At 45.2% G+C, this 13,250-nt stretch overlaps 1 protein-coding gene across 1 annotated transcript; it reads left to right on the top strand.

Moving 5' to 3' along the window:
* The first annotated feature begins 769 nt into the window (after window positions 1-769).
* On the top strand, window positions 770-10,938 carry GNG10 (G protein subunit gamma 10). Its single transcript, XM_030566879.1, has 3 exons — window positions 770-956; window positions 7,212-7,343; window positions 9,971-10,938. Exons 1-2 carry the CDS (start codon window positions 876-878, stop codon window positions 7,335-7,337), a joined length of 207 nt encoding a protein of 68 aa, XP_030422739.1. The 5' UTR covers window positions 770-875; the 3' UTR covers window positions 7,338-7,343; window positions 9,971-10,938.
* Window positions 10,939-13,250: the final 2,312 nt, after the last annotated feature.

Genomic DNA, 13,250 nt, shown 5'->3' with positions numbered 1-13,250 from the left:
CACAGTCAAAAAAAAAAAGCCTAATCCAAACCCCTGAAGCTAACTCCAAGGCTCCTATTTAACCGGCTTTCAATCAATGGCAACTATTCACATGTATGGCTGGATCCCTTTACAGGCCTAAGGATTGAAGCTGTAAGATCTTCAGGTCAGGGACCCTGTTTTCCTGATTTTATTTCAAACAGTTCCATGAACACTATTGGTGCGTAGCAAATAAGGAGAATGTTTTTTATACTCATATTAACGAAAATATCCCAGGGCAACCACGGCACGTGAATGCAAAAGGAATCCTACAACACTTCTAACAAGCCACGGCTACATTGTTCTTCTGATAAACCCATTTAAGGCAGGGCCACTGTCCTGCGTTTACAGGCAGCTAGAACAAAGAGGAGCCTCCCATTTTCTGGGCATTGGTTAATTAAGGAAGCTTTTTGTTTTCCTTCCTCAAGAGCAGCCAGCATTTAAGTCTGAGCAGAAGCCCGGAGCTTTGGAAGACAGGAGGCGGTTCGGCTGCAGCACAGAAAGCGGGCTACCCAAGCAATGCAATATTAATCCGTGTAATAACTTCGCAAGCCGGCTGCCGACCCCTCCCAAGGGCCCGCAGGTTGATAACGTTGCACGCCCACAAAACCTTCCGGGGTAGTTACAATCCGAACTGCTAGGCGAGCGGTGACGCCGCGGGTTGCCACGCATGAGCAGGGGCACGCGAGGCTCGGCAGGATCGGGCCCTCCGCCACGTCGCGGCTGGCTCGCTGGCCTCTAGATGGTGCTCTGGGCAGCGCCTGCTCCTTGCGAGCCCGTGGCGGGGCCGCCTCCTGCCCCTCTGAGCTCAGTTCCTGCTGCCCCGCGTCTCTCGGGCTGCCGAGCTCGCCGCCAGCATGTCTTCCAACGCCAGCCTGAGCAGCATGCAGCGGCTGGTGGAGCAGCTCAAGCTGGAGGCGGGGGTGGAGAGGATCAAGGTGAGAGCCCCAGGCAGGGCGCTGCTGGCCCGCAAAGGGGCGGGGTGGGCTCGGCTCGGCTCTGGTGGCCCGCTGCGAAATCGGAGGCCAGTGGCAAGAGCAGGCGAGCAGCGTGGCTGTGGTTGGGATCAAGGGTGTGTGTTTGGGGAGCGCGAGGGTAAAGGCACTTGGCCACCACTACTAGCTCCGACCACCCAGTCTAGGGTGACCAGCTGTCCCCACCGTAGGGGCTTTGTCTTACCTAAGAAACTGTACCCTCCCTCCCCCTAGAAAAAAAGTGTCCCGATTTTTCACACTTGCTACCTGGTCACCCTGTGCCAATCTCCCAACAGCAGCAGCCCATGCATGCAGAGGCCCATGCACCCAGAGGAGAGGAAAGGGCTTTGACTACTAAATCTGCAGAGATGGGGGTGGGGAGAGCCACTGATGGAAGCAGCTGTGAGGGCTTGGAACCCAGGGATGCTGTTGGTCTAGGCCGATGGTTTGCTTCTGTCCTGTAACTGGCTTGTCTGCGTTGGGCAGCACAAACTGAGCAGCTGCTCTGTTCAGCTGACTTGGGCATGGGGAGATCAGTGCTCCCCAGCCTGGCTGCACTGCAAGGATCAGTAGGTTGGGACAGGGCTGGAGTTCTGTGACCAAGCTTTCATTACCTGGCTGGGTCAAAAAAGGGTCTTCTTACATCGACTGTAGGCAGGAGCGGTTCTAGGTATTTTGCTGCCCAAAGCACGGCAGGCAGGCTGCCTTCGGCGGCTTGCCTGCGGGAGGTCCCCGGTTCCGCGGATTCGGCGGCACGCCTGCGGGAGGTCTGCCGAAGCCACAGGACCAGCAGACCCTCCGCAGGCATGCCGCCGAAGGCTACCTGCCTGCCACCCTCGGGGCGACCAGCAGAGCGCCCCCCGTGGCTTGCCGCCCCAAGCATGCGCTTGGCGTGCTGGTGCCTGGAGCCACCCCTGATTGTAGGTTCAACAAGACTGTCGGGGGGGCTGGTGGTTCTGGGCACAACTTGGTACCCGGGTGGTGGTCTGCTGATCTGGCATTCAGGGAACTACCTTCAGCTGTAGTGGCTTCTGTTTATGTTAGGAGGAGAATGTAGCAAACAGCTGGCATGGAAGTCTCATCGAGTAGGCTATGGAGAGGAGAGATGCTTAAGCAGTCCCTGCCGGCTAACCTGTGTTTATCTCCATGGGGCACGGGGGGTTACTTGTCTTCAGTTTGAGGTATTTTGATAAAGGACTGGGAGAGAGTGACTGAATGATGTATTTTTGGGGACAGGTTCTGAGCCTTGGATGCAGCATGTGGGGTGCCTGCCAGTCCAACTCATCAGTGTGGCAGGAGAGAATTTCCCAGGAAGAAAGGCTATAATGAATAATATAGCAGAACCTCATTAATTCTTTTTGCTGATCCATAAACATGATAACCTTTAAACCCCAAATCTGCTGATCTCACCCACTTCCAATTAGACTTGAATAGAGAGGCTGCAATGATGCCTGCCAATTCCTAGATGTGTGTATGTTTGTTTTTATCATTATTTCTTCTATAAAATCCTGTCAACAAAAAGCCTCGTTTTATAGCTGGTGATCATTTTAGAATTCCATGTTCCACAGTTGCTTTGATAAAGGAACTCTTTCTAGCTATGTGCAAAGTCCAACCCTGTTTCAGGCTGTAAAACAATAAAGTAAAATTAATTTGCGTTCAGTATTTTCCTCCTCTCTCATCACTCCAAGTGTGCACACAGCCTTACTCTGCCCAGTTCAATAAAACACAGGCTTATCTTGAAATCAGATTTGAATACAGCTCCAGTACTTTAAACTGTGGCCATATAGGCAGCTATTTTATAACTAAAAAAATCTAGTCTGAGCTGTTTCTCAATTTGTCCTCATCTGCTTCGCAGTGAAAGTGGCAAGTGCATAACTCCCTGACCTGTACAATTACATGATGAAAGTAAGATGGTATTTTAACATCAACGCAACATTCTCTCCATTACATTTACTAATAAAACCAAGAAGGCTCATCAGTAATTAAAACTAAACAATATTAGTTAAAATGACTGATTCAGTAACAGGGATTATAGTTTCTCATTTGTTTGCTTGCATGTTCATTCATTACATTTGGGAATCTGCAATGAATAGCCTGATCAATAGTACAAATGAGCACAGTTCTTCTGTATTGTAGCAGTGCGGTATTGTCTATTACAGTTGAGGGTGCCTAATCATTTCCATTCCAATGTTCTGTTATCAATTCTTGATAACATTCTCCCATCAGGCAGAAATTTCCACTCTTGTTCTTTGTTGGAAGAATGTTTGGTTTCTTTATTGGGCTCTCTGGTTTTATTCGTTGGACTTTTTAAAAAAAAAGTCAGGTTAAAAAAAATTTCTCTTAGCAAGATAATTTGATCACAGACCAGTAAAATAGGCATAAAAAGACAAAACCCCAAGGAATAGAATATAATGATGAAACGACATGCAGGTGGATTTTACAAGATGCTGAGGTGGACGCTGTGTTGGGGGAAAAGAGAGCTCTCTTTTGGCTGTTCAGAGTATATGATGAATTATCAGAGGGAAATCCACCCTCGCGGTTGCACGCTCTGGTAGGGTTTTTGCCCTTCTCTCCAGATGAGTGCCCAGGGAGCAAGACTCTCCCAAAGGAAGAGCCTGGTCTGAAAGTGATACCTACACACAGGGACGTGCACAAAGGGGAGTTGCTGGGCTGAGCGCACTTATTGCCATATGCTGAAATATGATAGATTAGGGAGTGAGGGGGAAAACTTACATTTGGCTTGCATGGAGCGCGCACAAGCAATAATGACAGATAGCCCTGCTACTGCACAGTACTAACCTGTGTCACATAGACTGCTACTGCACAGCTGCAGCACGCAAGGTGTGCACCTCCTTCAGACATAGTTATCAATAGCAGTAGGATACATATGGCTCCTTGCTCATCGGCTGGCTGCAAAGTTTGCCCGTGTCAGCAAAGCTAGGCAGAAGAAGGCTGCAGAGTGGTGCTGAGCACCGTACAATATGGCATATCGAGGACACACTCTGCTAATTACTCCATAGCAGAGCATTGTGTAGCCCTGCCCTTATCTTCTGCACTTCGGTATTGGCATCTGGCACTCAAATACACCAGTGAGCTCTTTGGGTGCAGGGTCACACAACAGGAAAGGGTCCAGTTTTCAGGCTCCTCAGTAGCGACTGGTGCTGTGGTCCAGAGAATGGCGTGGTTTGGAAATGATGAATCCAGTCCCAGAAAGGGACCAAGAAAGAATAAGAAACCCTTCAGGCATTCCAGAAGGGGAGGCTCCATGGTCAGGGAGAATGGCAGTCAGTCAGTCTACTTCTGCTGAGATGCAGAGTCTCTTCTACCATTGCCTCTTGGGTGAGGCTGCCTCAAGCATTTCTGAGGCTCTGAAAACAGCGTGGTGGGACGAGATACTCAGAAAAATTAATATTGTAGGGGGTGGTGGCTGGCAATGAATAGAACAGACCCCAAAAAGGGAACTGAGGAAAAGGGCAGAGAAAAGCCACACCGTGTGCTTGGGAATGCTGCTGGATCTGACATTCTGAGAATGGCAGCAAGCTCACTAGGCCATGGTCAGGTCAGGGCCATCCTTAGGCATATGCAGCATAGGTCGCTGTGTAGGGCACCTAAAAATTTGGGGCACCTGTGGGTCTTAGTGTTCACCCTCCTGCCTCTTCCTATCCCTGTTCTGACCCTTCCTGCAGGCACCCACCACAGCTGGCTGCTGCAGCCTAGTGACTCTTCCTCTGGAGGGGATCTAGTACTTTAAAAGTGAAAAACTCTCCAGCTTGCCAGACGTATTAGCTCAACACTGAAACTGTTAGAGCCATTCAAGTGGTAATGAAGCCATTTAACAGATTTTTGACAACACCCAGATATTACTGTCAGTTTCTGAATTTCCTGACCAAGGCAGTTGTGCATTACTGTAATAAAATTTGCTGTAAAAATATTTCATTAGTGTGTTGCTGAAGATTATAAAATCACATCTCTAAAAATCCTTGCATAGATATTTAGATGCGCAGTCTGAGAATTCATCTTTAGCCTTAAATGCTTGGATCTTCAGACATATAGTTTTTAAAATAAATCCTTCAAAAGACCACCCTTATCTAAAATACACATGCGAGCCCGGGCTGACGTCGGGTATGGGGCACCAGTTTAATAATATTGAATAGGGCCCCAAAAATCCTAAGGATGGCCCTGTGGATGGTCCATTCATGGCAACGGGGACGTTGGGGTCACTGTCCCAATCCAGCAAGGAAACCCCTACAGTCCCCTCTTCTGGGAGTGCTGGGGTGCTGCACAGGGAGGGAGAGCTATATTCCCTGAGCTGAGAAAAAGGTCTGGTGTGTGGCTTCAGGTGAGGATGTCATACTTGGTGATTGGGGATTCCAGTTAGTGTTCTCCAGTAGTGCCCTTCGGCTGACTAAAATCCTACCACGTTGGTAGACAGACACCCCATCCTTAAATGTTTTCTGGATCCACACTGCTGTCTGCATCCTCGCTGTCTGATTCCTGGATCTCTCTCTGTCCAGCTCCAAAAGTTGCATATGCTAACCAGCCTGCTATCTAAGGCCATGGCTACACTAGAGAGTTGCAGCGCTGGTGAGGGGGTTACAGCGCTGCAACTTAGGATGTGGCCACACTTGTGAAGCACGGCCAGCGCTGCAACTCCCTGGTTGCAGCGCTGGCTGTACACCCGGTCGAGCCTCGGGTGTAGCGATTCCAGTGCTGGTGATCCAGCGCTGGTCAGCAAGTGTGGACCCCACCAGCACTTTTATTGACCTCCGGGGTATAAGGAGGTATCCCAGAATTCCTGTCCACAACAAACCGGAAGAAAGGGGGAGCTCGGAGTTCAGCCAAACTGCTTATTTAAAAAACAAACACAGCTCCTGTTTGCTGAGCGAGCGGAGGCAGGCAGTGGAATTACTTTGGAATGTTCACAGCTGTTTGCTTGAAGAGAGAAACAGCACGCTCACACGGCAGAGGGGGAGGGGGAAGTCCATGTTGAGCAGATGCTTATCTGGTCTGATGGCTATTTAGGAGTGCATAATTTGCATTTAGTGAATGAGAGAGGGGTGGGGGAAGGGGTCAGAACTTTTAAAATGATTGAAGGTAGGCACTGTGTGTCTTCCAGTCCTTAGAACTTGCAAGGCAGGGAGCTGAGAACAGTGTCAACTCCAAAAATCCATTCTCTCTGTCTCCTCCACGCTCCCTGTCACATTCCACCCCACCCCCCTCTTTTGAAAAGCACGTTGCAGCCACTTGAATGCTGGGATAGCTGCCCACAATGCACCACTCCCAGCAGCGCTGCAAATGCTGCAAATGTGGCCACACTGCAGCGCTAGTAGCTGTCAGTGTGGCCACACTGCAGCGCTGGCCCTACACAGCTGTACGAACACAGCTGTAACTCCCAGCGCTGCAGAACTGTAAGTGTAGCCATGGCCTAAGAGGGGAGCATGGTTGCCTCAGGCTCCTCAATACCTTCTGTCTCCTGAGCTTGCTTCAGACCTATCAGGCCACTCCTCTTCAGGTGCCTATATCTAGATCTAGGAGATTAACTTTAGGCACCTTGATAATTTTGACCTAAATTACATTTTTTAAGGGAGGTTCAAATTTTAAGCCCTTCACTCTGCCCCTGCTGCTATCCTATGTCTCGCCTGATTTGTTTTCTCTTATTTAGCATGTAAGCTCTTTGGGATAGGAACGTTTTCCATGGTGGGAAGCACTGCGTACGTTGCTATGCGCAGGGCTGACGAGGTGCAGGGGGAGGCCGGTACAAATTACCAGGGCCTGGCGGTCTGGAAGGGGGCCCAGGGCCCGGCTTCCCCAGCCCTGTTTATCTGGTCCATCCTTGCTGGGGGGCCCAAAACATTTTTTTTACTGGGGTCCAAAACTGCTCTCAGCGGCCCTGGCTATGTGCCTATTTTGTAATAAACTACACAAGAAAATTGAATTGCTCTGTGTCACAATGGAACCGAATTCTGTGGTACCAACAGCTACATTCCACATGCTGCTGTGGCTGAGAATTGAAAATACTCATTGATGCTACGTCTGTCTTGTCAGAGCTTTGTGTGTTTGAAACTGCGTTATTTTAATCAACACTTTTTGCTTTGGGAGCTGGCTTGGCTGCTTTCCCACTCTGTGATAATAGTTCCTCTTTTTAGTAACCATCTACTAGACGTCAGGGAATGAACTGGTTTCCCCTGTGTATATGAATTTTTCTTTTTCCTTGTACAGGTTTCTCAGGCAGCTGCAGAACTTCAGCAGTATTGTATGCAGAACGCCTGCAAAGATGCCCTGCTAATAGGTGTTCCTGCTGGGAGCAATCCTTTCCGGGAGCCTAGATCCTGTGCTTTACTCTGAAGTCAGGTAGGGTAGCGACAAAACTCGTATATGCTATCTGCTGTAAACCCCAAGCCCTAGAAATGACCAGTTTCCATTGGGTTTTCTTTTTGTCTCTTACATACATACATACCAACAATACCTCTTCTGTAGCAAAGTGCTTACTTTTTTTCTACCCTGGCCCTCCAAATGGATTCCTAGGCCCTCTGGGCACTAGAGTTAAAACATGTTTCTCCCTCTGGACGTCCCTCCTCTCTTTTTTTGCTTGTTGGCGGATACGGTGTCTGTAGCTATTTTTAAAATGAGTCTTCAGCAACAGCAGGATGTTGGGTGCGTAATCGGTTTGATACTCTGCACTTCAGATAAGACCCTTCTTCATTTTGGAGTGTAGGAAGGGTTTAGAGATCAAAGGCAACAGGTGTTGATGGCACACTTCCAAGTTAGCTTTTATCTTCTCCCGCTGTAACTGTAGATTGTTTCTACTCAGTTGTGCTCTCAATCCCCATTCCTCCATTGGCAGTGACTAGGGAAAAGGCAGCTACCTCCACTAGAGAGTAGGAAACTGCCCCTCCAGAGAAGCACGGTATACTACCCAAAATGCCCAGTAAGGGACCCAGTTTCCCTTCCCCCAAAGTTGAGTCATCTCCCTATGCTTGCATCTCCAGATGGCCTTCACATTACATTCATAGTGGTTTAGAAATGAATATTGTCTAAGAAGTGATTTCCGGCAGTTATTGCATTCATGCTGAGGTACCATTTTAGAAGATCAGTTATCTGGGGAAAGGAAGGAAATTTAGAGGAAGGATTGACTGTGCAGTAAACTTAAGCATACGTGGTTGATTCTGTTGACCCAGTAATAGATCATCCAGTTTTTAATTAACTTAAGCACAGCATTTAACATGTTTAATGCCATTTAAAGTCTTTCTTACAGCGCATTTCAAACATACCGTTTTTCCTGTTACTTCACACCCGTTAACTCTCTTCAGCTCTTGATGATTGAAATGCATCAAATGGAACTGTCTTGGTTAGTGTCTTTGTTAACTAACACAGTCCCAAAAGAGGCTGCAGGCAGCTTGAAAGAAACAAATGAGGCTGCAGCATTTGCACTGATTTAAATAACTCTCTGCTTGTTAGAACACTTCAACTTGCATGTCGTATTGCAGTTCACTTAGGCTGTGTCTACACTAGGCTTTTCCCCACCATTGTTACAACTGGTGCAGCTCCATGAGAGATGGCAGCAACAGAGGGCCTAGTGTAGACTGATAACCACTGTCATCGTTGACTTGCTCTGAGCAAGTCTAAACAATGTGGTTCACACACCAGCAGCCATCTGAACGCTGTCTACACTAGTGCTCCCTGCATTGCTGGTAGTAACAGTGAGGAAAATTAAGAAAAAAACGGAGTGTAGATAAATCATTAGGGTCCAGTCCTGCAAAGGCATTCTCACCTATGTGTTTATTCCCATCCGTAGTCATAAGGACAGGCCTAGCACTTCAAGGGTGTGAGTAATTCTTTGCAGGATCAAGCCCCTAGGTCTTGCCTAAAAAACTTACATAGCACAGTCAGTATGTGTAATGTAGGAGCAGCCAATCCTCATAATTATTTAGAAGTGACAAATAAGGTAATAACTCCTGATAGGGAGGGTGGGTAAATTACCACGACTGGTGGAACGATGAGAGTCCCATTTACTTGCTCTTTGTTAGAGGACACTGTCAACTTGACATCGATTCAGTTTAATTGATATTTTTGTCCCTCTGCCAAATTTTGTGGTTTTAAAAATCACATTTTCCTTTTTTTTTTTTTTTTTAAATGTTCTGGAGCTGTGTCAAAATAAAAGCTCCTGCAGCCAATGGCTCATCGGGCTGACATGGTTAAGGCACGTCCGTTTCATAGCCAGTGGTACACAAAGGAGTGGTGTGGTCAGAATCCTCTCTGACCATCTCTGGTTACTGTAACCCTATGGATCAGGCACCGTTTTGCAGGTGGGTGAACTGGAGGTGGCCTTTCAGTGTGAGACTGAGCAAGACTCAAACCTGCGACCTTCACCATTCAGCCAACCCACCTCTGTGGAGCTGAGTGAAAAAGGGGAAATTGACTGGGTGAAAAGTGCAACTGATGGTTCAAAATGCTGTCAAATGCACAAACAGAAAAAATATTTTCTTTCAGTAATCGTAGGTGTCTCGGCAAATGTGATATTTAGGATGACAGTGACTCTTCCATATTCTGTTCCTTTTATGAAGCTGCCATTCTAGTTGTGTATATGTGTTTCTAGGACTTAACTCCACCTGAGTTAAGAAATAAAGTATCCTATGGTTATATTGGCCTGTCAAGATGCCGGATATTTCTCCTGTTTGAGGAATAAGAGCCCAGTAGATGATTTATTGCAAGCATTCCAGAAGTTCATAAATGGGTACTGGGTTTTATGTTTTTCTTCTTTTGCTAATAGACCGATATTTCATAGCACTTTTGCTACTGCTTTATGAGGATAAAATGGTGGGGACAAATTTTACAGAATTCCAGGAAGTTAGCATCCATCAATGGCACGTTTAACCTAACCCACAGTGAAGAGGCTTCTGTGTTACAGCTTGTGAGAAGACTTTATTAAAGAAGAAAGGCGAAGACAGCCTTTAATAAAACTCTTTTTCCTTTTGTAGGGAACGTCGGTGGAGAGTTCTCTTCAAGCATGAAATGAATAACAGCTGCCTTTCCTTCTCAAGAAAACACTATCTCTGTGCCCTACTTTTCCTGTGGCCAAAACAATCTCCTAGATATTTATCAGTCTGTTCTGGTGTATCGGTAGTTGACTAGATCTTTTGCTAATATGTGTAAAGTATTTTATACAAGAAAGCACTCTTAATAACTGAGTTAACATTGTTTCCATAGTTACTACACAAGGTTATTTAATTATGAGGTTGTTTACATTTTAGAGAGGAAAAAATATTTTAATTTTACCAGATAAGCTTTTCCCCTCTTAATAATTGTAATGCCTGGATTAAGGATTTTTCTACACATTTAAATTGCTTCTTCCTCTCACCCACACTTGGGATTTACATTTTCTAAACAGACACCCACTGACTGCATGTTAAGATACACAAGAACCCAGTTTTAATAAGAGAACAGTGTTGCCAAATGGAAAGGTTTTTTGTTTTGTTTTTACATTTTTAAGACTTGGGAGCTAACTCAGACTGCTTTGCAGCTGCCTTTAAATCGGTATGTGATGTCTTTTATAGAAATTGCCTGACAGTATGTAGCACAGACTTGATTCTTATGACACATTCACTACAGAATGTCCAACTTGTTTACTGTCTTTCTTATTTGTGCTTCTCAAGATACTGCTTTGTTGGAATTTTCTTAACATGTTTAAAATCTGATTAACAATATTCACAGAACACTAGAAAAACATGACTGCAAAATGAGTTCACACTCAGAATTATCAAGGGTTGAAATATACACTCATAGAGGCTTAATGAGTTGTGTAATGTTGTTGGTTGTGTGCCTTTGGTTTTTTACAGAGCACTTTTACAAGACACTGCTTATTTTTTTAATAGTTTTTCATTTTGTTTACTCTCCAATGTTTGTATTAATCTTTTAGAAGCTTGGAAATAAAATTTCTTTCCCTACTGCCTTTGACCTTTGTTTTATTATAAGGATTATTTTATTGTTTGTTCATAGGAGGATTTTCTGATTTAGACATGGGAAGGAGGGCTCATGAATTACATGGCATTTAGGGCTGCATAGGTTACTGCAGGAATCCAGAAAAGTTTGTCTCCTGTTAATAGAAAAGCAGTAGTTATAGATGTTTAACTTCTTTGGGTGAATAAGGGAAGGCATCAAAACCCAACTTATAGGAAGAAATGTATACAGAGCATCTCATATGAAAGGTGCGTATGATTCCTTAAAGTGAGATTTTCAAAGGGGACTCAGGGATTTGAACATTCATTTCCAATTAATATCACTGGGAACTGGGCCTCCAAATCCCATAGGCAGCTTGGAAAATCTCAGCTTGAATCTTTCACAAATACCTTCATTCTGATGAGGTACAGAGAAGGAGCGTACTAGTTTAGTGCCTGTGTATATGCTCTGCCAGTGTGAACTCTGCCTCCTTCCACAGGAAAGAATTTATGCCCTTTCTAGGCATACGTCTTTCCACTCCCAGCCACCATGCTCCTTTCTGTTCTTATCTATTTTAGATCACCTGAACGTCTCACAGTTATTAGTCTGCACCGCACCTCACAATGTTGCTGCAATGCAGGGAAATACTGCAATCTCCATTGTGCACACGGATATCCAAGGCGCAGAGGGAAAAAGTGACTTGCCCAAATTTAGGGAGTTTGTGATGGAGCAGGTCCATCACAAGACCATCCTTCCTTATCAGTGCCTCCCTTTTGTATGATACAACTCAATAGCCTATAGAAAGATAGGGAATTTGCCAGTTCTCAGGTGTATTTCATCTGGGAAGTAAGCAAATCACCAATAACTTGGGTCTATCATTTAACTGTGACCATTCGACTTGGTTGAGGGTTGGTGGTGGTGGCTGCAAGGTGATAGACTCAGACAAAAAGGTGCAGTGTGGTGCCTGGAGGTAGGTGTTTTCTGCATGAGTGGGAGAAAAATAGGGACAGAGTCATAAAGGATGAGTTGGACAGCATGGGTTGCCCAAAAAATCACTAGTGAATTCTGTATTAACATTCTGGGATTTTTAAAAAAAATGCATCTCTTTTAGAAGCTAAAAGCATTTAATATTTAAATGAATGGGGAAAGTCGTCTTTTTTGTAATACGCCTCTGTGTGGGCCTTTGTGAGTGTGGGGAGAGGAGGGAGAGAAAGAGCCAAAGACTAATAGTTTAACACTGGTTGTTGAGGTTTTTCCTTTTTATTTAAGATGTTGCAGCAGCTAGCTTTGTAATTCCCCTTTTTCTGAGCCAGCATACAAGGAATACAGACAGCAAGTTACCTTCCCTTCACACCTAGCCTGCTGAAGGCAGTGTATCCCTGTAATTGTTTTTAAAGTTACCCACTGTAGGGTCTCTGTCAATGTTATGTACTGTCTAACTTTTCTTGTATGGTCACATTAAAGTTTTGTATGTGTGAAAGACAAATAAAGGCTAGGGAGTAGAAGCTGTATTTTTTCCTTCCCCTTGGTTATCTACGACAGTTTTTTGCAGAGCTGTAGTCTTACACTGAAGCAACATATTCCTGAGCTTAGGAGTTTGGGGGAGAGTTTTCAAAAACACTACCAAATCTATGATGCAAATAGAAAGAGAGTGGTTTGGTCAAGTGACCACAAAAATGGCTAGAAATAGCAAATGGACTGCAATGTCTATTTAAATCCACCTCCTATTCTGGGTAAAGTAAGGGGGAGGGTGGTTTGTTTGCAGTTCTACAGAAGATAATGATTTTGAATGTTACATAGGAAAGCTCTTTTCTAAACCCTCCTTCCCAGGCAACTTGCATGATAACAATTTCGGATCCTACTTTAAGTTAAAAGCTGCTGGTAGCATTGTCACTGTTGTGGCAGGACTTCTGCAAGGGGAAATCGTTCAGCATATTTACTTCTAGGAATTCTTGCTTTAGAGCCAGGATCCCATTTTCCTTTTGAAAACAAAACTGCTGTCTCTGGTGATCTATTTATTTTGCTCAGATACAGAATATGCACTCGGTCAAAGCTTAAGGTCAAGATGATTTTTAACTGCAAGTATAAGCATCCTGCGACATCTGTTCCTCACCCCCAGTTATTACATTAAACTTTAAATATTTTAGGGTCTGAAAAATTAAATACTCAAAACCAAAGGCCACAAAACAAGCTCTGACATTCTGGAGCTGAAACACATTCCTCTGCAAACCATATATTGCTACACCCATTCCTGCAGAAGGGAATTACATCCCACAGCCTGATCCATATGTCTCTCCAGCATTATAGCTGTTTTAATCACCA

Source organism: Gopherus evgoodei, chromosome 6 (assembly GCF_007399415.2).
Source record: "Gopherus evgoodei ecotype Sinaloan lineage chromosome 6, rGopEvg1_v1.p, whole genome shotgun sequence".
In the NCBI taxonomy this organism is placed as follows: domain Eukaryota; kingdom Metazoa; phylum Chordata; order Testudines; family Testudinidae; genus Gopherus; species Gopherus evgoodei.
Note: the sequence above shows the minus strand (reverse complement) of the source record. Positions and strands in the feature narration are given on the sequence as shown.